General features: G+C 42.5%; 1 protein-coding gene and 2 long non-coding RNA genes across 6 annotated transcripts in view; 1 reads left to right on the top strand and 2 right to left on the bottom strand.

Annotated features, from left to right (window-relative positions):
* The window catches only part of ZEB1 (zinc finger E-box binding homeobox 1), a 127,147-nt gene extending 104,794 nt beyond the window's left edge, over nucleotides 1–22,353 (bottom strand). Inside the window, exon 1 of one of the 2 annotated variants that reach the window (XM_055806787.1) lies at nucleotides 22,224–22,353. Coding sequence is in view for 1 of the 2 variants with exons in the window: in XM_055806786.1 (XP_055662761.1) it covers nucleotides 21,413–21,470 (58 nt within the window). In the remaining variant the exon portion in view is untranslated. Of the gene's footprint in view, nucleotides 1–21,412; nucleotides 21,535–22,223 lie in introns of those variants that run through there. The other variant, XM_055806786.1, reaches the window with a different exon arrangement.
* LOC114011197 (uncharacterized) lies at nucleotides 9,009–20,558 on the bottom strand. The gene is made up of 3 exons (XR_008747610.1): nucleotides 20,434–20,558; nucleotides 12,789–12,966; nucleotides 9,009–11,990 (listed from the first exon to the last, which is right to left on the bottom strand). It is a non-coding gene; the product is annotated as an uncharacterized LOC114011197 (long non-coding RNA).
* Nucleotides 18,898–25,999, top strand: part of LOC106112275 (uncharacterized) — a 25,643-nt gene continuing 18,541 nt past the window's right edge. Inside the window, exons 1-3 of one of the 3 annotated variants that reach the window (XR_008747613.1) lie at nucleotides 18,898–20,429; nucleotides 21,605–21,691; nucleotides 22,309–22,472. This is a non-coding gene — a long non-coding RNA (uncharacterized LOC106112275). Of the gene's footprint in view, nucleotides 20,430–20,973; nucleotides 21,235–21,543; nucleotides 21,692–22,308; nucleotides 22,473–25,999 lie in introns of those variants that run through there. The other 2 variants (XR_008747612.1, XR_008747611.1) reach the window with 2 other exon arrangements.

The following is a 25,999-nucleotide window of genomic DNA, read 5'->3' as shown; positions in this document are numbered from 1 at the left end:
AAAACCACTTTTTTCATGGCCATTCATGAGGCCATTCATATGTTCAACACACATTCTTTAAGAGCTTAAAACTATAGCTGGACATAACGGCTTACTACAAATGTAGATTTCAGTACAGTTTGAAGGAATGCTTTGTACCAGTGGGCTCCAGGTCCCAGAAGGCAGGCTTTCCAAATTAGCAAGAAGATTCTGCAGTGTGGCAATGTGCAGGGGCAGATGAGCTGAAGGACCCCCATGTGGCAGGCTTCTGGTCAGCTATTCTGCCAGGAACTGTGGCTTTGAATGCATTTCTGCCCATGCTTTATGGCCTAAGCTACTCCAAATTAGGCAGCCTTTAGGGCAGTTTAGAGTTCATTTACTCCCCCAGGCACCTGTGCGGTGGTGGGAACCAGTAAGAGAAATGTAGAATCAGACATGTTGTTTACCTTCCTGAATTGTCAACTGTTGGTATCACTGAAGTATACAGCTCTCTCTTTAAACTAAACTGCATTTGCGATCAGCTGTGAAATCAGATCAGCAGCACACAGCTAGATTGTTTTGCTGTTTCCATGATGGATTTTTAGCATTGTGTAAGTTCTAAAAACAAGACTGCTTTTACCTCCTTTATATTCATATCACTTAAAAGAAATGCTGCTTAATAGCAGGTTTGATTGTCTGTTCCCTGCTCCACCACTAAATGACTCCCTTGCTTCATCTCTCTGTTGCATGCCTTCCCATCTGAAGCTGGCAGAACACTTACTCTGACCTTCATGGAAGACCCTAGAAGCAACTAGGGATGTACTACTTCGCAACTAGGTACAAAAGAGCAGGTTTGTTTCCTTCAGCATTGCTCCTCCAGTTCAGCCTTTTCACTTCACAGCTGGTAGAGCTGCCTCTTGAAATCCCACTTTCGCACCACTAGAAGTTAAAAAAAACCCCAAGAGAACACAGCAGATATGGCAGCCAATAGACTAGCAAATGGCAGCATTAGTTACTAGAAAACTTCCCTTAACATCTCAAGAATGAAACAGTCTTGAAAAGGAGAACATAAAGAAAAGAGAAACTCTTACACAGCATGTAGTTTCATAGCCTGACAGAAGAGGAGAGAGGCAGAAATAAGAGAAAAAAAGCTGCCATTATTTAACAGCGTAAGTGGCATTTTAACAAACATGGGAGGTTTGATTTAGCAATTAAAAAACCCTTGATATTGCAAAAGTGAACATTTGACTGTTGCCTTTTAGTTCTGATTAATACAGGTAAAGGATTTTATGGTATTATTTACAAGTACCCAAGATTAGTAGATGAGAGCTCAAACAGCTCTGAAAAGCGTGTATCAGTTTCACTCAACTGGGGCAAAAATGTTCAGAGTTTTGCTATACTGTAGAACAGTAAACATTGTGGCATATATTTGTAGGTGGATATTCTAGATATAACTTACTAGTTTATAGCCTGCAAGAGTAAGGGAGTTTTAAGATGCAGGTTCTTGCTGTCAGTATTGTTACACAATTAAACTAAGCATGCAGCAAAGATGCTACAGTTGGATATGTAGGCTTCTGGATGCAGGTTGGTGATGTTCAGGTGCATAAATGCAACATCTAGAAGTAGACTATGGCAGGTTGTGATGGGAAGAGGGAAAGCGAACAATCGGGGGGGGGGAACCCACACAAAAAAATACATCATTATGCTGCTCAACCTGTCTAAGATTCTGAGCAAGATTATGTTGGCGGTGTTAAACACAGGCACTAAATGTATTCCTTAAAGCAGCAAGAGATGATGATGACAGTAGGTTCCCCAGAACTACTCTCCTAGAGCAGTTATTGGTTGCACTAAACAGACTGGAGGTTGAAAATGTCTCTCTCCAACACAGGCAAAACTTGAAAGGATGCCGCTAACAAGGAATGAAAGGCACTACTGAAACCCCATCAGACTGCTCCCTAACCCCAAATATCTCTTTCTTCTGCCCTCTTGCCAGTGGCTACTGCCACCATAGCACAGGCAGCCAACACGGGCATAGGTCCAGGATCCCGCTTCTTCATTTTAAAATTACTCTGCTGGGCTGGAGCCTGTTAGTTCCAACTCATGTGCTGGGCTGTGACTTGTGAGGCTGAGGACTTCTTCAGTTGCTTCTGCAATGGAAGCAGAAGCCCACTCTGGGTGTCCACGTCCAGCAGAGGAGCAGAGCTGCTGCCCCTCTTCAGCCACCTCAGCTCACCTGTGTCAGGCAAGAGCAGCAGAGCCCTGCTCTCCCCACAGCACTTGTTCTGTGCCCTCTCCCAAGATGGACTGAAATAATTCAATTCTCCTTTAAAAAAAAAAAACAACAAAAACCAAAAGCCATCCAGCTCATCAGCAAGTCTTTGTGTGAAAGTGTTTTAAATTGGGTGCTGAGTGAAGCGTATTTGTTTTCATGCAGAATTAACAGGTTTTTAAGCCCTTATCCACTAAGTTATGAAAAGCTATGAAAATAGAAAGTAAACAGTGAAAGGTGTGGAAGAAGCTAAAGGGAACTCCAGATTTAACACAGAGAACATCAAGTTTCAAAGTTTAGTTTAAAAAATAAAAAAGAACACTCATGCTTTCATAATGACACTTTTTAGGTTTAGTTAAAAAAAAAAAGAGCGCGCATATCGTTGCTTAATGTTGCTTTTAATCTCTGAAGTTAGTGACGGCAAGTTATGTCCTAGTTTGGAAGCCTTTAAAAACCAACAAACCTCACCCTTTACTTAAAAATAAACCTTGCAAAGTTTTATTAAAAAGTGAACAGAAAAAACCTCCAAACAAGTGCACATGTAAGGTGGAAAATACTGGCGCATGTGTCAGATGAGAAGCGCTCACCCCACGAAGTGCAGGGCGTTCAGACAGATGTGTTAAGCTGTCTCAGGCAAAGCCTCAGAAGGCGCAGGGTAAATCTACACAAGCTGAAAACCCACAAGTCGGAGAGAAATTTCCCACAAGCCTCGTGTGAAAGACTGCCTCCTTATACTCAAGTCTTTGAATAGTGCTTTTCTTCTGAAACAAAGTGTATGAGGTACAGCGAACAAACTGTAAAGGTAACTAGGCCTTTTGTCATATAGTTCCTCCACCCACTTGTACTTTACCGCACAATAACTCGTTTACAGATTCAGACCACTCCAGCTCCACACAGAAACAATCCTGTATTGTGAAGTGAAGCTACCACAGGAGTAAAATCTAAAAATCCTACAAAAAGTCTGTAACAATCATTTAGTAGAACTCTACAGCTCTTCCCTTAGAGACAAAGGCTTTCCCAATTTGAATGGGTAATAACAGACTTAGTCACTCCTTACTTGAGTATGACTAATAGCCTGCAAAAGCAAAAAATACATATGTACTGTACAGTATATAAAGCTGTTCATCTCTTAAAAAGATGATTTGCACTGAAGCAAAAGACGCTGTAGTATAAAAATCCATGTTATTTACCCTCCCATCTCCACTGGGGAGAGCAAAGCACTATGTAACACAGACCCATTTCTGCATGTACTACCCAAGACAAGCTATTATGTGTTTGTTTACATCAGCAGATAGGTGCAACAGCTACAAAATAGCAATGGGTAGAACAAATAGCAGATCACACAGATCAACCAGCAATCTGCCTAGTCAGCTGTACATTAACACAAGTAAATAATGGGAGACCAGTTACACTGTTGGGAAAGTCTGGAAGAAAAGATGGAGTCTACCTACGCTCTACTTGCACTTTCACCTCCTAGAGAATAGTTAGTCCATCCCCCACAAGCCACTATAATAGAATAAAGATAAACGCAGGGATTATGCCAAGTTGACCCCAGGCTTTGTTCTTTCCCTCCAAGCACATTCAGTGAAAAGGTCTAAACACACATCTGATTTGACAAGCATTCAGATTCACAAAGAACGTGGTGAAAGTGAAATCATACTTGGGGCATTCATGGGTCCCTATGTCAAAGGTCATTCAACGTTTCAGCTGCTGCTTGCTAGGACTGAAAACGAACTAGTTTAAACTCCATCACCACAGACACTGACATATAGTTTGTGCCAGCCAAGAATATTTCATAGTGTGTTTAGCCAAATTTAACTCAGAGATAATATAATCTCTGGACAAAACATTTATTCCTCACAACTGTCTCATCTACATAAGATAAGTAATTTTCCTTTTTCGCCAGATTCTCGACGTCAGCTCACATAACTGATCTGCAGAATATTTAATTATATGAGAAAGAAGGTTTGAACAACACATTTATGTGGGCCCCCCTCCTTTTAAAGAAATAACACATCTTTGTCTACCTAATTAAAGGTTGACTAGTTGCTTCATGCTGGGGGGGGGGGGAAGTCACATCTAAATCAGCTAAACCAGAGTGCTCAAAAAGCTTTGACAAATAACTTCTCATTGATTTTCTCAGTTTATCAAATATTACTCGAGTCTTCCAACCCTCATTAAGGGCACTTAAAGAAGGTACATTAGAAATAACTTGAAACAGTAGCAGTTCAGGCAGCTTCAGGGCTACAGCAAGTGGGGGAGCAGCAACTGAAAACCTGCTGAGAAATAACAACAGTGCAGGAAAACAAATGTATTCTTCCAAAGCCTTTGTGAAGCTCGCTCTCAGCTACGGCCAGCACAGTGGTAAGCCCAGCTGTCGATTCAGCAAGCTGCAAGACTGTCACTCCAAAACAGGTCACAGTTCAGCAAACAAGTTGTTATTTGTTTTTACTGCAGATGAAGAGGTCTACTCACTAAAAAGCAGCATATCTGAGGCAATGTTTTCCTAGGAACAATTATGCCTTTATGTATTACATATAATATAGCATGTTGCTGTCAGCAGATACCAGTAGACTTCTTTACTGGAGAACATCTCAAACCTCGCTTTATTACAGAAGGTGGTTCACATAACAATGCTGGGTTGCCATTGCTGGCAAACAGACATGCTTCTGTCACTTGGTTAGCAACCCAGACTTCCCCAAAGTTGAATGGTAGGGCATCAACAACTCCTACTACTACCCCTAGCTCCTACGCTGAAGCACTTTGAGTGCATCTGCCCCAAACCAGCCTCTACTCCTTGAGGTTTCCACCAAAGGCATACAATTTGGTAATGATAGACACAGGACCCAAAACTGACTGGTTCTCAAGGAACTAAAAAAACAGCCCACATTTAGTGGGATGTGTGCCATTAGTTGCATTACATGCTCTTACACTCAGGCATCAATTTAAATAACCTTTGGGCAGAAGACATCCTTTATCCTTTCGACAAATGGAAAAAAAGCCTCTCAAGGAAGCAAAAAATGTGCTTGTTCTTTTTAGCTAAGGGAATTTGCCCTCCCAAACCTCCAGACGCCCAATATGACTTCTTCATCTGCACCTTTCCCCAACAAATAAGAAAGAATCCAATGGAAACAGAAGATTGACATCACCTCAAAGACTAAATATTTTGTTCCAGAGCCCTAATGCCTAAACGGAAACCTCCACGTAACAGGCTTTCCATGAGTGTCCTGCTTGCAGAAACAAGGGAAAAAAAACCAACATCAAAAATAAGGACACACTTCTAAAGGGTTTGGGACAGGAGAGATCATTAAAAAACTCTTGCTCTTCTTCACGTGATACTGTGAGGATGCCAACACAGACATCACAAGGCAAGGCATACCTCACTTCTCTCCAGATCCCTTCCGTACCCCAGTGAGAACAAAGCACATCGCTTTCCTAGTGACTGGCAGGTCGTGTTCAGGATAGTATGGAAATCCCTCCTACTCTATCAATCATGCTGTGTAAATGAACAGATTTTTCATGTTGGCACAGCTGCTTACTAGTTTTAGAACAATGAATTTTGTAGATGGCTGTGGTGGCTACCAGACTAAGAATCTGTGAGATACAGAGGAATAAGATTCAGTTTAAAAGAAAAAAATTAACATCAGAGGTATTGATTACATATCGGTATCATCCAAGGAAGCAAAATCAAAGTGCTTTTGCCTGTGTGGTCTTCCAGAACACCTTTACAAATCAAGAGGAAATCTCAGGACAAGTATGTGTGAATGAATCTAAAAGATTTTGAACATATGCTTCCTCCAAAACAAAGCTTGACGTTCCTTGTTCTGACACACTACAGGAAGATCTGCTGAATATTACATTTCAGTCTTTGCAAGTCACCCAAATTAAAGAGTTCCTAACTAACAGACAGTGTCCACTGAAGTACTCTGCAATAGTCACATAAGTTTTGCAGAATCGCATGAATTGCTCTAAGAAACCTAAACTACCTATTATTTACAGCAGAGATAATCAAAAGCCTTATTTAATCTCAGAAACATTGATTGGGCTTTTCTGATAGCAGTTTTTCCCCTTCTCTAAAACAGTCTTGCTTGGAACAGACGGGAAGAAAGGAGATGAAAATACACTGTAGTTCTGCATATCTTAAAATTCTGAAGGTCTTGGAGAGCTAGGTGAGAGAGCATGACAGAGTTCAATCCCTCATCCAGGAGGGAAAGCAATATTGTATTGACACTGACTTCTCCTAAGAGCTATTCAGTTCTAGAATGAGGAAAACACATGAGGCTTTCTAACATTTTTGTCTGAAGCACATCTAAGAGACTCTTCTTTCTATTCACAGAAAAAAAATCCCACAAACCTGGAGTCACCAGGATTCACACAGGGCCTACAACACAAAGGAAAGATGCCAATTAACAGTATCTCAGATAACAAAACCACATATTCTAACTCTTCTACTGCAAAAACACACTTCTGCTCTACCTATGGAAAACAACAGACAAATAAAACTGAGGTAACTATGTGGTTCTTGGCTGAACTAGGGATCAAAAGCAAATCACCGTAAAACCTGCGACCTTCCACATCTTAACACACTGCATTTGTCAAAGCTTAAGGCAAGGGTTGGCCATCAGGATTCACAAAAGCAAAACTGGGGGGAAGAAAGGCGGCATCTTCCAGGCCTGTACCCTTCAGGCACCTCATTTTGTGTCAAGCATTGTACCTTCACCTGCACAAGGCCTTCTGTAATTTCATAGTTTATGCATTAGATACTTTACAAAATAGATATTAAGATCTTGCCTCCTCCTCACTACAATCAGCAAACAAAAGATGATTTGCCCACTGGAAGTTTTAAAATATGTTGTATTTTGAGCTAAATCTAACAATAAATATTCTGAATTGGTTACCTTTTAAACCTGAAAATACAGATCTCCAGGTCTGAGATTTCTGCCCCACGCCACCTCAGGCACTCCATAGCTCTGTGGCTGGTGGCCATCATTATCATGTCCTAAACTCAGGGTCCTAGCTCTGCTGCACTAGTACTTGCCAACAAGAAACAACAAAGCAATCTTAAGTCTCAACCCAAAAGCTGTTAAAATTGAAAGATAACACAAGTTATTAGTACTAGGATTATATTTTACTAGTGTATTTTTAAATACAGAACTTCAACCACACTAGTTATCTGAAGGTTTATTTTCAAACTAGCACATACAAGACCCAGTTAAGGCCCTCCAAAAAGTCCAAAATTCCTGGTTGCAGTATGTCCAAAAGGGATATTTGGAAATGGTCTACAGCTTGGTCAGACAGACTGACATATCCTGTCGCTTGCCACTGATCAGGAGCAATCATACAAATTTAGGAAGCAAGAACAGTAAGTTTCTCCCGTCATGGTACAGCTCAACACAAGACTTCTTTTATGTATGTCTTGAAATAATTTAGTGAAGTTGAGCTTTCAACAGTTTTATCACTCTGTCTTTGATATTCTGCAACTTCCAAAACCTGTTCTGAAAACCAGCCATGTCACAATACTATAGTCATGTCAGACCAGGTCAGTCCAAGGCAGCAATACCTTTTTCCCAGTATGATGTGTGACTATAAGAATCACATAAAAGATGAGAATAGTTCTAATCTTTTTTATTCGTAAGTGCCACTTCCCTAAGCTGCATTAGAAAGCAACATACTGCTTTTAGTTGTGCCAAATCACAGATGTTGAAACATTTGTAAAATATGTAGCCACCCCCTTCCCCATAAAAGAGTTCACTTTCTTATTTTTACTCAAATCTCTTTGCATTACCTGTCAGCGACTACCTCCCCTTCTACCTGCAACGGCAGGAACTAGTGCCTTCCTACTGTAAACCACTGCCATCATATGGGGCAAGGCGAAAAACACCACAGGTCCTTTCTTAATAAATTAGCCTGGAACATCTTTTATAGTTGTTACCATCTACAGACTACCACTGTTAGATAGTTAACTAAGCTTTTGTCTTCTCATCAGCTTCCTTCCTAAGCAGCTACAGTCTTCAGTGCCATAAAAAGCTCATATTATCATAGAACTAATTCTGAACTGCAAAATAAAAATGCATGTAAAAATGAATTAAAACTGCTGTCAAGGGAGCAGCATCTGTGGAGCAAGTGGTCTTCAAATCCCCCTCAGTTATATTCTTTTCCTTGGGGGGAAAGACGGGCAGATGACACTTTATTGGAGGAAAAGAAGGGAAAGGAAGAAGTACACATTTTGAGGAAGGGTCTTCCCTTAAAGAAGGACAATCCAAGAGACGGGAAGAGCTGGTGTATAAAGTGCAGCTGAAAGGAGATCTTCAAGGGACACAGTCCATACAACAGATGGAATATACATCCTGAATAGCCACACTGAAACCTGGCAGCAGCTGACAAAATGAGAAAAATAACACAAAAGTTACTCAAACAGTATTCCCATTTTATTGATTACAAATCGTAATTTGTACATTTTGCTGCTAAAGCATAGATTTCCAGAGTCCTCTTGAGTTGTATCTACAGTGACATATTGAACAGACTCCAACAGGAGAGACAGACTGAAAAAAGTACAGGTTCAGAGGTTTCTTTAAAATTAAGCATTTTAGGACAAGTTTTGCATGTTTTAACAATTCCTCCATATTCTACAAATCAAATTGGTTTTATTCTGACTTGCCAGTTACTTTGGAAGCCTTGTTTATCAGGAGCTGTCTTCATTTCCCAAGCACACACAATTCAGGATGATCATTCACTTAGCATATATTAAAGTAGTGCACTTTTTTTTTTTTTGGGGGGGGGGGGGGGAGGGGGTGGCGGAGAGGCAGAAGCACCTTTCAGAGTTTGCATGTCAATACACAAAACAAAAAATCTTCTTGAAAGCTGTAACTGGAAGTGAGGATGGCAAGAGTAGCCACTACTGCTTACAGACACAGTAAACTAGGCAACTGAGGTTTTTTTAAACACTAGATTCTTATAGTGGGTAAGTATAGCTGTCAAAAATGTTGATAGGATTCCTAGTTATTTTTCCTGCTACTGTGCTTCCACACACAGACTTGTGCCTCTACTTGATTCAACTCACTACAGCTTTATATTTTTATATCCTCCTCTAACATCTGGATTCCCTCTGTCTCAGCCAGCCATGTTTCTGGCCCAGTTTCCTTCAAATCTGTATTAGTGCATCTTCCAAAAGACTTAATAAACCCAACACACTTCTGCAGGGCAGATTATATAATCCTGCAACTAATCAACGCACTAGAAAAAAAAAAATTGAAAGAAAAAAAAGCCCCACAAAACACAAATCCACACACCTGCATGGTGAAAATGAAACTGAGCTGTCAGGCTATTACTCCCTTCCTTCCCACACAGATATATAGCAACCAGGAACAGTAAGTAGTACATCATCCATTTAGCTCATCAGTGTTTTCCTGCTAGAAGGATCTTCAGCATTACTCCATAAAGCACCTAGGAATACTTTTGACAGTTGAAAAAAATTAAGTTTATTTTACACCCATTAACATGATCATAAACCAAAGGCTACTCTCTCCATCTCCTCAATACAGATATCCTCCATGGCAGGCTTGTCATTTTTTTCTTTATAATGGAGTCATTTTATTGTATGCAAGAAGCCTCAGGCATTTTGTACAGCCCATTACTCTTTGCTGCCCACATTCATCTGCTATCAGCCAGAAGCTCAACAGACAAAAGGAAAAGGCAGGAAAACAGGACGCATGGTTGTGCATGCGCAAAAACACTTCAGCTACAAAGTGTTTCCACAGTAGACCCAAGAACCAATAAGACACACATTTGATTGCAGTCCTGCTCAATGCTTCTGTGGTTGAAGGAAGTAGTGCAAGTTTTTTAAAGGTAGACAGGCTGGGAAGACATTTCAAAAACAACAACAAAAAAGAAGCAGCTTAATTAGGATGCCTACTAAGATACATTAAGGTACAAACTGGAAGGCTTTATTCAGTGAACAAGCATCCTGGAACTTGAAAAGTCACAACCATCTTTCCATTTTGAGGATTTGCTATACTAGACCTTCAAAATGCTTTAAAAGTATTGGCAAAAGTTGGAAAGATGAAATAAGAACTAAAAATAAGCAACTGTAAACTATTAGAACAAGACATTTGGCAAGTTTTCAATTGCAGCACTTTTCTTTTCCGAGCAGGTAAGAAAACAGCTTGGGTTTTTTTTTTTTAAGTTGTATATTCTTTCCTATATCACAAACTATTGTGATGATACATATGCAAATCATTTCACTGCACTTGTATTTGCATGTGCAATGTGATAGCAAGGAGCTTTAAATTTTTGGGTTTGTTTTTTTTTTTTTTAAACAAAAAGAAGAGGAGATTGGGGTAATCAAAAAACAGAGGCTTGCAACTTTATACCAAAATAAAGAAAATTCCCTATTTGCTGGAGTTCTTAACTACCTTATTTATTTTGTTTGTGAAGGAAAGCAGGCAGTACTGGCACAAGTTTTTTTTTAAGCATCATATCTACCAGCAACAGTTTGCATCATATACCTTGTAAGAATTTTGTCAGGATCATAAACTTCCATTGTGTGTCATGATTTTTATTCACCTAAGTCTATTTCTATCCTTTGCAGCTGTAAAGCTAAAATTGTCCCTCTTGTGTGAACTGGCTTAGCTCACAGAAACAGAAAGTCTGCCACTAGTTTGTCACTCACATGCTGAGGTACAAACCTGGTTCATCCTTGTAAAGAAGTCCTCCTCCATCACGTAACTACCACATCAGCTATTCAGGCTGATCCCTGAAGGCAAGATCAATCATGTGGTAAAACACAGAGAACTATGGCATGTTATATTGCATTATGTGTCACTGAACTATTTCCCTTTTCCTATGCTACAACTAACAATTCAATTTTACTTCTCATTTCTGTTTAAGTTATTATTCCATTTTTGTGTAGAAAGAGTCTCCCAGCATTTTGACTGCAATATAGAATTGATTCTATCTTACTTCCACTATTTGTTGGAAGACATATTTAGGGTTTTGGGAATCAGTCAATTTAAAATCTAGAAAAAGTACAAGGTAAGCTTTACCATGAAGAACAGAATGTCAGAATAGCCTTTTCCATAGAAATAGCTTTGTGGTTTTAGTATCATTACAATGCTTACGAACAACAGAACTTTACCTTGTGTTACTACAGGGAGCATTCAAGCCAGCCTAATACATTAAATTATTGGCTATAATAACTACACATACGTATGTCTACAAAACAAATTCCCATTGTAAGTGCAAATTCACTCTCAGCACTCAGTAGCTAGAATGTATGATGAAAACAGGTTATTATACCAAGGCATCCAACAGTCTGCCCCTCTCTATAGTTTAAAGTTGGCAAGAACAGTGTTTTCTCGTTGCCTCTGAACCACAGAAGTTCTGAAATCCCCCGTGAGTCTTGTCTTGCACGACGTGCAATTCTCTCCTGTGGCCATCTGCAGCACTTTTTCGACAGCAGCACCATCCCTGGCAGCACTCTGCAACCTTATCTTTCCCTCCCACATGTACAAGGTAAGAGGGGAAAAAAATACTGCATTTGCATATGTAATTATGGTGTAGCTCAGCAGTGAGCAAAAAATTACTGGAAGTTGAGAACAGATATGCCTGATGACCACACCTTAGCATTTCAAATGAAAACGCTTTGCAAGGAAGGGGAAGGGACAGCAGCAGGGAAGGAAGCCAGTCATTACAGCTCCAAATCTGCTTCAAAGTCCTTATTCACCACCTCACTCTCTTTGCAGGGTCAACTGTACCTAGGTCCTTCCTGTGAACAATAACACAAGAATGAATCCAGTAGTATGTGACTAGTTTCATTTCACTTCAATTTACCAGCAATACTAGAGGAAAAAACAAAACAAAACAGAAGACTGAACAGCTTACAGGTTCTGAATAGTACCTCCTTCTCCAGTCTAGAACGTCATGGGACTTAGATAGCATACAGGAGCTTAAGAGAAAGAGTAAAGCAGACTAGAAGGTGGGAAGAAGGAAAATCTGATGCATACCTGAAAGGATACAAGGCAGAAATTCCTCAAGGCATTTAGAAAAAAATGTTTACAACCAAGTACATTTACTAAAAAGGGACAACTCATCTCCTTTAAGTTTCTGGGCATTAAGAAAAATTATATTAGACTGGGGGAGGGGGAAGATGTTTGGAAACAAACAAAAAACCCAACCTGCTTCTTTAGGTCAAATTACTGGCTTAGCAAAAAATAACATAATCTCTGTAATTAAGGTCTGATTTTTCCGTTCTCTAGTTTGCACTTTTTCAGATGGAATAGATTTCCCCAGGCCTTTTTCAATCGTGTCACATTTGTGATGTTCTGTAATCTCATTTTGCTTTCTCCAATATACACTCTATAGACAGATGTCTCTACAAAATGGAACAGAAAACTGCCTTCAGTGTCTGTCAGTTGTCTGTCAGGCAGAATTTAAAAAGGGATGTTTACTGAAATAATGAAAACATTTCATATCACAATAACTCAAGTTGTTCCCTAGTGTTCCTGGCCCAAGTAGCATTTGATCCTAATGACAACAGATGCACTAGTTCTATTGGTAAAAATACCTTCTGTACCACACTGGACTTTTAACCCCTTTATTTCAAGTGTCATCCATGAAAGTCACTCTCAGGATCACGGTGAAAGGACAGCTTTATAATTTGTTTGTCTCCAATGCTCTTGCCAGCTCCTTCCAATGTTCCCCATTTAACACCCGAATTGTAGAGAAGCTAAAAAACAGAAGAGCTTGCAGAAAGACAGAGGATATCAGCATCAAAGCCAAAAACATATTTAAAAATAGTACATAATACTACGTAGTTAGTTAGATAGTCAAGGAAGAGTTATTTCTTTTCCGTCTGATACACTCCAATATTATATGGGGTTCCTAGCAGTTAAAGAAGTGGTTTTACATGTCCTTTCACTCAAGAAGGACTGCTACTCGTACTCGCAGATCCTAATTGGATAGGATGGAACGTCATCTCAGCACAGGATAGAATTTCTCTTTTTCATTCTCTCTCCTCAGTCATAATTGAGCCCCCTAACACATCCGGAAGAATGCATTCATCATTAGACATGTTCATTTGCTTTACATAGTTCTCCAAAAATAGGATAGATGGAACACATTGAAGGCAGAGACACGAGGGAGATGCTGCCAAACAGAAAGCAAACATTTGTAAGGGAAGCAACAAAGGATGCCAGTTTTCAGGTTTTAACCTTTGGGTGACAGCAGTTGTTAACCAAACTGCTTTGCAACAACAGGGGTAAAGTCCTCACATCAAGGAGATTGTGACAGCTGGGAATGACAGCTGAAAAGGAGGGAACTGAAACAGGCTGCTTTCAAACAGTACTGACTTCTCAAAGATGAGAAAGCATATTTTTAGTTAACTTCTGTTGCTCTGAAAAAGCACATTAAAATAAAAGATATAGTTACATTACAGTAATAGTATCAGAAACAAGCAGAGTGAGGCAAAATAAAAAGGCCTCTTTTCTTCCCTGTTTGGGGCTCCTCTGGGGACAAATGTGCAAGTCTAAAGAATGCTGGTTAGTATGTTAAGCTCTAACCAACTGAAACATAGGAATCACTGCCTGGCTGCTCCACATGTAAAAGAAGAAACTTGAGTTTGTGTCTTATCACCTACCCTCCCCTAACATGAACATAAGCTGTTGGGCACTCACACAAGGAATCAGATGTATAGGCTCAGATACAGAAAGAGAGGACTCTATATATATTTTTACTGCCTGAAAGGTACTTACATACTGTCACGATGGGGGTAGTATTTTTCTCAGAAGTACTGAAATAGATTTATAAAGCTATACTGCACTTCACTTTAGTTGGCATTTTATCCATCATCTCACTCTTCTTGACTGGCCTTCCCATTTTGCTCAACCATCACACAGGAATACTACTTATCTATGCAAGAAAGGGGCAAATAGTTTATTAAATAAACTATGGCTCAACAAAAGGAAAACTGAAAATAATCCTGGTTTTTCTTTTAGAGAGGAGAGCAAGCAAAGATTAGAAAGCTGCAACTGTAAACAGCTTTTAAAGACATCAGACTTCTGTTACTCTTTCCAATAACTTATAAATAAACTTAAAAATAAGACAGCTAGGAATTAGACAGCCAGAAAAGCAAACCAAGACTGAGAAATACCCATGCGTGTGATAATTAGCTCAAGAAATCGACTCAGAATATCAGAGACAATGGCTTAATGAGAGATTTAAAAAAAAAAAAAAGTCGCCAACATTACATGGAAGCAGAAAGCATTACCAAAAGCTACATACAAAAACTCCCCTATAGAATCCCCAAACAATTCCAACGTTTCAAGGCATCATCTAGTCAGCTGAGCTCAAAGCCATTTCCCATTGAGATCTCCTCTGTGATCATGATCTGTTGCCAGATTCATCGCTCCCTGGAAGGCCACGAAGGTGCATCAGAAATAAAGGTATCAGACCTTCAGTGAGAAGCAGACTACTCCCTATTCTGTCCTCCCTCCTCACACATGGCCTTCGCCTCACCCATTCACCCCTGCCCACTCATACATACATCCCTCTGCCGTCCATGGCGTGCCTGGGGTTTTGTTGTTGGGTTGGGGGTTTTTTGTTGTTTTTTAAAGATTTCAAACGGCATTTCTCTCCACAAGAAAGAGTACCTATCATAACTGATCTACTATACTGTTTCATGACTAGAACTAACCGCACAGCTTCACTAATGAAGATAACGGACTGCCCTCCGCATCCACCTTGCCTCATTCTGCCAGGCCCCCCAGGCAGGAGCAGCACCCACCTGCACCCACAGCCAGCAGCCCCCCATGACAAACAGTAGCAAAACCTAGACTTGACACATACTTGCCCCAGTCAAGTAGACTTTCCAGGCCTGACATTTATTTATGCATTTCTGGGGAGTTTTTGTTTTAAGGGGACTTACGATTTTTTATTTACCTAGCAATCACTTTCAAATATTAGAAGTACCAGCCACATGCTGAGACTCTTCTTTAGTTATTACTGTCCCAACAAAACCAATATCCGATTAAATCATCTCTGCTTAGATGTCAACCTCTAAGAAAACAGTCTTCTGAACACCCCACACATCAGAGTAGGAATATCGATGTTAACAGTGTAGGTCTTAAGCCAGTTTTCTCCTGTTGTGTTTTACTTCTGTCTATCTACACATCACTGAACTTAAGATTTGGGAATACAAAAAATACCAAAAGACAAAACTCTACTTATTCAGCACATCATTACATCAACATTGACAACGCAGACAGGAAACATCACCAATGAAGGTACTATCTTACATTGACAACGCAGACAGGAAACATCACCAATGAAGGTACTATCTTAATACTATCTAAAAATTACTACAGAGAAAATTTGAGGTTTGCATATTGCCACTTGTTTGCTGAAAGTACAAGTATTTCAAGACAACAAACTTGAAAAAAATGAAGGGGCTTGACTACTTCAGCTAAAATTAATAGTAATGCTAAGTGATAAATCTGTTATTTCTCTTTAAGGCTCTAGATCAAGCCAAATGCAAGGGTAGTCCCAAGGATTAAAAATGGATTGAGACTCAGCCTTGCTATGGACTTCCTGTGTGACCTTGGGTAAGTCACTTGAGAATTTAGTTCTCAAAAATAACAGACCTATTATAGCTGCCAGAATGAAGCACCAAAGTTTCTGAGACCACAGATGTAAGCCAGACCCTGCTTACTTCTCATAATGGCAAAGATCCTACCTGGTGAGCCCTTTCAAAAAATGTAGGTAAACATGACTGGAATTTCAGGAATACTGATATTAAGCAACTGAAAGTTAACCTGGAACTGTACTTCGGAAACAGGTATGAAAGTCTGCATAAAACCAGAATTATTTCCATTTTTCAAGCTCTTCTTTTATATACTTGTGTGAAACCTATCACACATAGAATCTTTATGATCTCCAGAGATGCAGTATGTGCTGTTAAATATTGAATTGACAGTCGACGAAGCACACCATGTTCTAATCAGCTTGCAATATCAATTAGAGTTTTTGAAATTACTACAAACAGCTAATGAGTTTAAAGCAACGAGCCTGTATTCTTGGTAAATAATAATGACTGAATTTAGAAGTAGGGATTCTTAAGAGTCATTTGGCTAGATACTGTAGTTCCAGCAATTCCCCTGCAATAGAGAGCAGTTGCTCAAAAATCAGTTTAAAAACAAACAAGCAAAAAACCCACAACCCAAGCTTCACAGAAGCTGTTTTTATTTCTTTAACATAGTAAGAGAGTCCCCTGCATGTTAAAAATGTCTGCCGCTGGCATTTTAAACGCCACTGGCATTTTAAACCCTATTAAAACAGATGTTTCCACATGAAGAAAGGTATTGCACTGATATTTTTACTTCAGATTACTCCAGCCTCTCCCCCTACCACCGTAAAACTTCTGTAAGAAGAAATGACAGGTTAATACCACCACCTGAGTCCCAGTGGGGAAGGAGGCAGGGAACAGCTGTAGAACCCCCTTCCCCCGGCACTGCCAACGGCAGAGCTTGCTGACAGAGGGTGAGGGCCTAACTGAAGTCAGTAACATTGATACTAGTGGGACCTGTAATAAAGCCCAAAGTCCACAGAAAGACTCAATGGAGAGGGATATCTGATACAATAGAAAATGTTCAACAGAAAATTTGGTCAGAGCTCACAGAATTCAGATCCTCAGACTTTTAACTGAAAGGTTTCATCTACTTCATCTCCCTATGATAAGGGAAGCCCATGTCAGAGGGGAAGTTTCATCGACTTGCTACTCTTCGTCAACTGCTTTAGCAGCATGTTTACCAGTCCTGTAAGCAAGAAACTGTTTCAGGCAACTAATCACCTTAAACTGTACCTCAGCTAGCTAATTAACTTAAAACACCCTGATTCACAATCGTTAAAATAACAAGCACTGATTGCTGACAGAAAAATGAAGAGATAATAACATTTTTAAGCATATTCCCATTATATTTCAGTAGTTAACATTAAAACAGAAGTATCACTTGTCTATATGAGAGAAGATTTCCCTGGACTAAAACAGTTAATTCAGATGTCCATGTAGACCTGTTCACTGTGCCTGGAATTTTAACTCAGGCTACATTCCTCAATTCCCAAATTGCAAGTTTAAATTAATGCTAGAGTGAAAACACGATACCTAGTGAAAAAGAAAGGAGGGACACAAGAGAAGAAAGGCACGACAAGGAATACTGTATCCCAAGCGTCACTAACACCTGACATCCTGCCAGTAGTTAACACCTGGGAGCTAACAGAAACACACCATACTTTTGCCTTATTCAAAGTCACCTACAATCTTCTTACAGTCTTTAGCTTTGTAACAAAACTTTATAAGAAATTATTATCTAATAAAAAGAGAGGAAACCCAACTGTAAAACAACTGAAATGGCATCTTACAATTCAATCTACATAACCTTTTAGTAATGAACTCGCTGTTACCAGGGGTAGAAAAAAAAAAACAAAACCCACACAACAAAAAAACCTCCTAGAAACATCAAATCAGTCTGCCTCAGCCTCTCGTCTCACATACACCTGACAGCATGCAGAATTTACTCAGTTTCACACATTCTTCTTTTGGCCGTTAAATATGCACCTGAAACCAGAAGGCATACTTACATTATTTGCAAAACATCAATATAAAAGGTTGGTATCCTTTTAACCCTCTGGTAAGGCAAGTTTTAAATATTTAGCTTGTTTTACTTGTCTCACAGTATTACTGAAGAGCAAGATGTGTTAATTTTTATTAAACAGCAAAACTAAGACAAACCTATAACATATATGAGATGTCAAGAAAGCAACTAATCCCAACCCTGCAAGCCAACACAGAATAAGAAAGCATTTCCTGATACTCTATTTAAAGACCATGCAGGATTTGCATAGCATGGCAATGTGGATGACTGGGGAAAAGAAACAAACATCATTGCATCCCTCTTTTTTCCTCCTAATTCCTCTGTCACAAGAGGGGGAAAAGGCAGATAGGAAGAGAGACTCCCAACCAGCACTATGTTTCTGCTTTATCAGGATGGTGCTATAGTCTCAACACTTCGCTAACTCCTTTGCTGTAGCAGATGTTTTCGTGTACTGGCCAGAAGGACAATGACACAGGATAGTCTTCTTCAGGTACGAAGTGCCAGATTTTCTTGTAAGTGGAGGCTTTAATGGCAGCGCCAATCAGCTCTTTTGCTGATCTCCTGTAGGGGCCAATAAACAAGGTAGAAAAGGAACCACCTCTAGAGTTAAGAAGATAAGACTGCCTTCCCAGCTACAGCTAATGCATCAGGATGGCAGCCTTAAGTTCTGGCTCCCAAACACTGAGAGATGGGGAAAAAACCCAAACCAAAACATAAGTTTACAGTACAACAGCTGTGTTAAGTTTACCAACACATAAGAAGACTGAAAGTTCACAGTATACTAACTTGATGCTGTGGCCCAGTATTATTAATTGGTATACTGGATGTCAAGTGCAATCTCTAATAATCTCACATCCTCTGGTAAAGTGGGGAAAAGGCAACTGGAACAGCATAAAATTTAGTGCGTACTACAAACAAGCCAGTTGCTGAAACATCTCCTGTACGCTGATGTCTCATTGACAGAAGGTACTCACCTATAAGAGACTCGGGGGGGGGGGGGGGGGGGGGGGGGGGGGGGGGAGAGAAAAAAACCCTCAAGAAGTCTCATATTTATTTTAAAGGTTAAAAGGGTTAGCATTTCTCCAGATACTTTATTTAGTAAATATTTCAAGTCAATCATAAACCCACTGCTCAGAAATTTCTATTATCCAGAATCTATTATCTAACCAATCCTGATGCTTCAATGCACGACTTAAGTTGGTTTTAATTCCTCAAAAAAAGGAACCAAAATCAGCCTAAAACAAGACATGCCATATTCTACATTGCAGAACTAGTTGATAAAGACTCAGAGGCTTTTTGTAGAAAAACGGGTGCAGCAATGAGGTCCAAAAGTGATGAAGATGAAAGATACCTGGAATGATACCACATCTTCTACACCTTTTGTTTTCTGCAAGTGATACACACTGCAGACAAAACGTTTTTGTGCCAAACAGCACAAAAATCTGGTTTTCTACTATTAAGCACAAAGGAAAAACACTGACAGCAAGCGTGGTAAATAAATCCCTCCCTTGAGAACGAAAGCAGCAGACAGGAGGGGGCTGACATGCATGCAGGAGAAAACTAAACACCATCTTTTTTTCTACCTGCACAAGTTGCCATTTGCTGCAGCGATCAAGAATCTCTTTTGCCCGTTGATTTCAAAAGCTAGGCTCTCAGAAAAATTCTCTCTCAAGTCATCTGTTGATATGCTTTAAGAGTACGATATTCGTATCACTGGATCTTTAAGAGAAAAATCCATTTTCTTTCCTGTTCAGGTAAACATGTTTACAGCTCCTGCACAGACGCTGGGTGGTTCAGACTCACATGTCACACACATGTCGTCAGCAACAAGAAAAGCCCCTTTCTCTGGATCATCAACATTTTTAATAAGGTAAAGAGAAAAGCACTTTCCAAACTTACCTTCAGCACAGCCAAATCATGAGCTAAATATAAATATTTACACTACGACAAGGAATTAATAATACGAACGTGCAAACAGAAATACTTGCTAGAAAACGCACACAACAAAAATAAGGAAGCCCTCCTAAGTTCAAAGCGATCAAACCAACTCGCTGCCCCTGGAAGGGCCGTTATTTATCCCCACGTTCCGCCCGAAGCGGTCAGGATTAGAGGAGCAGCACCCATCGTGACTCTGGTCTATTTCGGAGCCCGTTCACTGCGTACGAAAACATCTCAGATCGCAGGCGAAAGCCTTCCTATCTGTGACCCTGCACAGGAAATGCCACATAAAACCTAAAATTGCCAAGGAAGGTTACAAAATCTCCTGCTTTACATCCCATTCCGAAGAGTCGCTGAGAGAACCGAACTACTCCATTTTCCAGAAAATCAGCAGAGTGGGTGTTACGGGCGGTTATTCCCCCCGCCGTGTACCTTTCAAATGCATCTTAAAGTAACACACGTACCGGGGGGGGGGGGGAACGACAAACCCACCCCAGAGCAGCCCTACGGTCTGAAATGTAAGTGTAATTCCTTATATAGACCGCAGCAGTTGGTCGCACACGCACGGGGAGCGGAGCGGGGGCCCCCGGCCAAACCGTTACCACCCATTATTATACAAACAGGTACCTCCGAAGCCAGAGGGAAGGCAAGAAACTTCGCCGCCCGCCCCCCGCCGCCCGCGAGCAGCCCCCCCCACCTCCAGGCCGCCCCGGCGGGACCCGGGGCGGGGAAGGCAGCGCGGCCGCGGGGCGCCGCCGGGGACCAACTCTCGGCGGGGAGGCGGCGAGCGGGCGGCGGGGCGCCGGGCCCCCTCCTGCCGGCCCGGGGCGGCCGCGCCGCGCTGCCCCCGCGCGAATCGCCGCCCGCTGCGGCGACGGTGCCTCCCCCCGCCGACGGCGGCCGCGCTCCTCGGGTGCGCCCCCCCCCCCCCCCCGCCTCCCGGTGACGGCTGGCGTCCCCCACCGCCGCCCCCCAAAAGGCGAACGCCGACCCGCCCCGCGGCGCCGGCCGGGAGCGAGTAGCCGGCCCGCTGCCGGGCGAACGAGGGGAACTCCGGCGGGCGGCGGAGAGGCGCTCCTAGGCGGGCGGCGGGGCGATCCCGCCCGCGGGGCCGGGGCGGGCGGGCGGGGAGGCCCCGCTCCGCTCCGCCGGGGCGCGCAGGTAATAAGTTTCGGAGTTGGGTCTGACGGGGCCGGGCGGGCGACGGAGGCTCCCCCGCCGCTCCCCGCGAGGCTCGGCGTCCCCGCCCGGGCCGGAGGGCGGCGGCGCGGCCGGGGGGCCCCCTGAGCCCGCTCCCCGCAGCGGCGGCGGGGCGGTCGCGGGGCGTGTGGGGGAAGGCAGCGTGTAACGGTCCCGGACAGGCGGCGGAGTGCGGAGGCACCGCTAGGCGGAGGAGGGAGGCAGGCAGCGAGGCGAGGGAGGCACCAGGTAGCGGATATAACGGTGCGGAGGGAGCCGGGCTCCCGGCGAGGAGCGGAGGGGGGAATTACTTTCGCGCCCGCCCGACCTCCCCCCCTCCGCGCTCGGGACGGCTCTGCCCGGCCCCCGCCCCGGCCCCGCCGCCGCCCCAGCGCAGCCGGGCCGCTGCCCCCGCGGGCTGACTGACCGTTATTGCGCCTCGGGTTCGCCTGCTTCCTGCGCTTACACCTGGGGCCATCCGCCATGATCCTCTCGCTTGTGTCTAAATGCTCCAGTCACCTCCTCCCCCGCCCTCCCCCCCTCCCTCCCCTCCCCTCCCCCCCGGACCTGGTTTACGACACTGGGTGGTTTTACTTTTACATCACCTTCCTACACCTAGTGCTCGGCCGGAACCTTGTTGCCAGGGGAGACGGGCGCTTTACGGCAGGACGTTTGAACGGCGGCGGGGGAAAAGTTGCGGCCGCAGGTACCGGCAGCGGCGGCCGCGGCCGGGGGAGGCTCGCGGGGCGGCTGCGGTCTCGCCCCGGGGACCCCCGACCCGCCGCGGGGTGCGGCCCCCCGGTCCTCTGCCGGCGGCAGTGGGGGGGATCCCCGCGGGGCGGGCTGGGCTGGGCTGAGGGGGCGGGGGCCGCGGGGGAGGGGGGGCGGGGGGGGGCGCCGATCCCCGGGGAAGCGAAGGGGGATCCCCGCCGTCGGCGCGGCCCGCGGGGGAGCCCTTCCCGCCCCGCCACCGCCGCGTCGAGGCACCGGCTCGCCGCCTGCTTCCCGCCCCGCTGCCAGGTGCCTCCCTCCCGCGGCCTGCAGGGCGCAACCCGTCGGCCGCCGCCCCCAGGTGCAGCGCGGGCGGCCGGGCCTGGCGGGGCCGGCCCTGTGTCCGCCCGGCTTCCCTCGCCCCCACGCCGGGCACCCGCCTCCGGCGCTGGAGCAGTGGTGGGGCTGGCACCGCCGCAGGGTCCTGTCCCCCCCGCGCCGCGCAGCCAGCTCCCCGCCGCCCTTACCGTAACCCGGCCCGGGCAGGGGGCGCGCCGTGCAGGGGTGTTGGAAGCGGCAGGCTCAGACCGTGACTGTAATCTCGCCTTGCAGGCCCCATCAAGAGACAACAGCCGGGCGAGAGTCGTGCTGTTGACGCTGCATGTGAAATCTGTCATTCTTGGGCTTTCCTTAACTGTACTTCCCATTTCTATGAAGAGGGGAAGAGGTATAAAGTTCAGCGCCCTAAAAAAATAGAAAGGGAAGGTTTTTCACAGGTAATTAATAAATAATCTCCTTTGGACTTAATAAAATATGTAATGTATTAAAAATTAAAACATTACCATCAAACACTCATTCTATTTATTTACTGCTGCTTCTCAGGCAGTAAAAATAAAGTTTCCATTTCTTTCTAGGCCTAATTCCTTTTTTTCCCTCCTTATTCTTTTTATTCTTTATTTACAGTTCTGCGCTTCTGGCCAATTCTTTTATCCAACTAAGTTTCAGTGACAGTGTTTATGTTAATGGGTACTTTTTATAAGTACTTGATAAGCTACTGAATTTGAGGCCTTTAGGTATTCTACACTGTTTCCCCAAGGTGTGTGTTCACACACTGTAACATACTGCCTCATTTCATGGATACTGAACCCTGGCAGTCAGTAAAAGTATCTTTTATCTGAAGCTTCCCAGAAGTCACTACAATCAGAAATGCTTACAAAACAAAACAAGTATAGGGCTAAAATGGATTTGGTAAAGTTTGGTAAAGACCTAGAGGCATTTTTTTTCAAAATTAATCGTACTCTCAGAAACTTACATGAGTCGTGGATTTGGGTACTCGCATGGAAACAGTTGTTGCCCTTCTTTACAGGTTACAAATCATTTGTCTAATCTCAAAAAATTTGTAAACCTAGGTGTAGATACATGCATAGGGTTTAGATACATATCTTTACCCAGTGTGCAATGGCTGCTGACCTCAACTATTTAATGAGGGTCTACCTGGGAGTTGTTAAAGGGTAACAAATCAAACAGTACAAAGTGTTTGATGGAAGAACAGAAGCCATTTAAAAGCATTAGATTCGGCATTAGCTGGGAGTTCCAAACCCCTAGTACAAGGGTAGCCAAGAAGCACAATGTGAAACCAACGACAAGATAAAAATGAAACATCTGCAAAATTCTGAGTGAGTGAATTACAGAATCACGGAATGGTCAGGGTTGGAAGGGACCCCTGGAGATGATCTAGTCCAACCCCCTGCTAAAGCAGGTTCACCTAGAGCAGGTTGCGCAGAGTCGTGTCCAGGCAGGTTTTGAATGTCTCCAGAGAAGGAGACCCCACAGCCTCTCTGGGCAGCCTGTTCAGTGCCCCGTCACCCTCAAGCTAAACAAGTTCCTCCCCATACTCAGATGGAACTCCCCGTGTTGCCATTTGTGCCCATTGCCCCTTGTCCTGACTGAAAAGAGCCTGGCCCCATCCTCTTGACACTCACCCTGAAGATATTTGCATGCATTGTTAACATCCCCTCTCAGTCTTCCTCTTCTGCAGGCTAAACCGGCCCAGCTCTCTCAGCCTTCCCTCATAAGTGAGAATTGCAAAGATTAAGGCAGAATCTCATTTTTGTCCTGCTTTAGTAGTTCAACATCCTTGCTTGTCAGCTTTTTGTGCAGAATACCTGTGGTCATGCAAGTGCTTGCAAATGAAGGCTAATGGTGTTTTGGAATTTTTGAATGTTTTTATCATTCTGTGGATTAATTTAACCAAAAGTCACATACAGATTTTGATGCTGATTTTAGTTCCTTAAAGTCTGTCATATTTAAGAAGGTAGTTGCATAAATAAAAAACCCCATAGCTGTAATAATATCTGTAGAGTTGTAACAGCATTCCCCTGCGTGCCCCCTCAAAATTCCAGGCCCCTGTTTAAGCACCTTTCAAGTAGTTTATTTTCATTGAGTTTTGTCACTTTTTAGCTCTGCATAAGAATTCTTGTCTGTTTTGGGCAATTTATGTTTCCTAACAAAATGAGGAGAGAAGCAGTCTCCTAGTGTTTGTTATAGCTCTTTTTCAAATAGCCATAGTGTCTGTTTGAGCATTAGTCTCTTGAGATTTCCAAGCAGCTGGGAGAAACCAGTGACAACTCTTGCTGCCCGTTAGTTTCTGAAGAGCAGAACTGAAACCGGCAGGAGCATTGCTAGCTCTACACTGCTATAGTTTTGATAAATGAGAGGAGAAAACCAAAGCAATCTTTGTATGTGTTATCTTTGATACCAAGTAGGTCTAGAAACTAAAAAAGCAGAGGATGGTGTTTTTGCATTAAATTATTGATTATTCCAATCACTATTCATTGTGAAAGTGTCTAATTCACAACTTGTAAATAGATATGTGGGTGGGTTGCTTTTTGGGGTTTTGTTTTTTTAAACTTTGATATGTTTAATCCAAGCAACTGAGCACTTCATATCTTTGTACACAAAGTTCCCATTATTTACTGTGCTAAAAAGCATCACAATTAAGGATGCAGCCACTGTCAACATGTTTTGACCCAACACAGTCTAATCCTGGATGCAAATCCACTAGTTAAAATTCCTGCTATCTTTGTAGTGTTCTGCAATACATGAGCACATTGTGTATGTAATTTAAACTGGTTAGTGCTGCAAGAATGAAAACTCCTGTTTTTCTTTATGGTGCACAGCTTTCAATCTGACTTTTCAGTCAAGGATGCAGGAATTAATGTATTAATTTGCAAAATCTCAGCAAAGCAGTATATTTTCTGCATCTTCCTAAATGTGGCAGGCTTAAGAATATGTTTCTTTAAAGGAGGAATTCTAAGACTGTGGTCATCCATAACAATTAGTTTGCCTCCAGTGACATAATTTGTGTGGGAATTTAGGCAACCTGTCTAGGCGTGATGTAGCTGTCACGTCAGATTGCATAGCTGCTGTATTTCACCTTTTTTGAAATTTATTCCCATTGTCTGAAGACAGGAATTAAAATACTTCAGTAGTCAAACTGGAGTATGGATGCTTGGAAACCAGCTAATGATTATTACAGATGGTTTTTGCCATTTAAAAATAGTCATGTATGTCGTGTTATGGTTTATGATCTCTGGAGTACGTATTATTAAATAAAAGCAATCAGTTGTCTGTTTGTATGCCTACTCCTTATTCATCTTTATGAAATGAAGTTTCACAACCTGTCGTGAGTATTCTAGATTTAATGGTGTTCATTTAGTTGAATGAATTTAGTATTACAGTGGAAAATGAGTCAGTGAATTGTTTCTTCTTTAATTTCTGGTTTGTGGAGATTTTTTTTTTTCCTGATTTCCATTAATGAAACTTTGTTTTCACTTCTGTGTATTTTCTTGGAATGTCAGTTCCTAAAATTTACTTTTCAATTTATGATTTATTTTTTTAAAAAATGTGCCTTTTCTTCTCTGTAGAAATTGTAGTTGAAAGATTTACTAGGAGAACAATGACCCAGAAATACACAGCCTGACTGCAGCTAGCTGAGGAACTAATCTTGAATAAAATGTGGATTTTAGAGATATCAACATACGGTTTTAGTGCCCTTGCAGATGGTCTTTCAATTTCTATTTGTGCTTCCAAATGAATCTAATAAGTTTTGAAGGTGTACCCTGGGATGTTATACAGTCTCAAAAAATGGTAAAGCCACTTGAAATTTGCACATTCGCTTAGAGTGGAGTTTGTAAATATTTATCAGGATAAATTATCCTTTTTTTACTTTTCTCAGCTTATATTTTTTTTTCTGGTTTTGTACTTTACTGTGTATGTTGAAGCTATGATTTCTAATAAATTG

This window comes from Falco peregrinus, chromosome 5 (genome assembly GCF_023634155.1).
Source record: "Falco peregrinus isolate bFalPer1 chromosome 5, bFalPer1.pri, whole genome shotgun sequence".
Classification (NCBI taxonomy): domain Eukaryota; kingdom Metazoa; phylum Chordata; class Aves; order Falconiformes; family Falconidae; genus Falco; species Falco peregrinus.
Note: the sequence above shows the minus strand (reverse complement) of the source record. Positions and strands in the feature narration are given on the sequence as shown.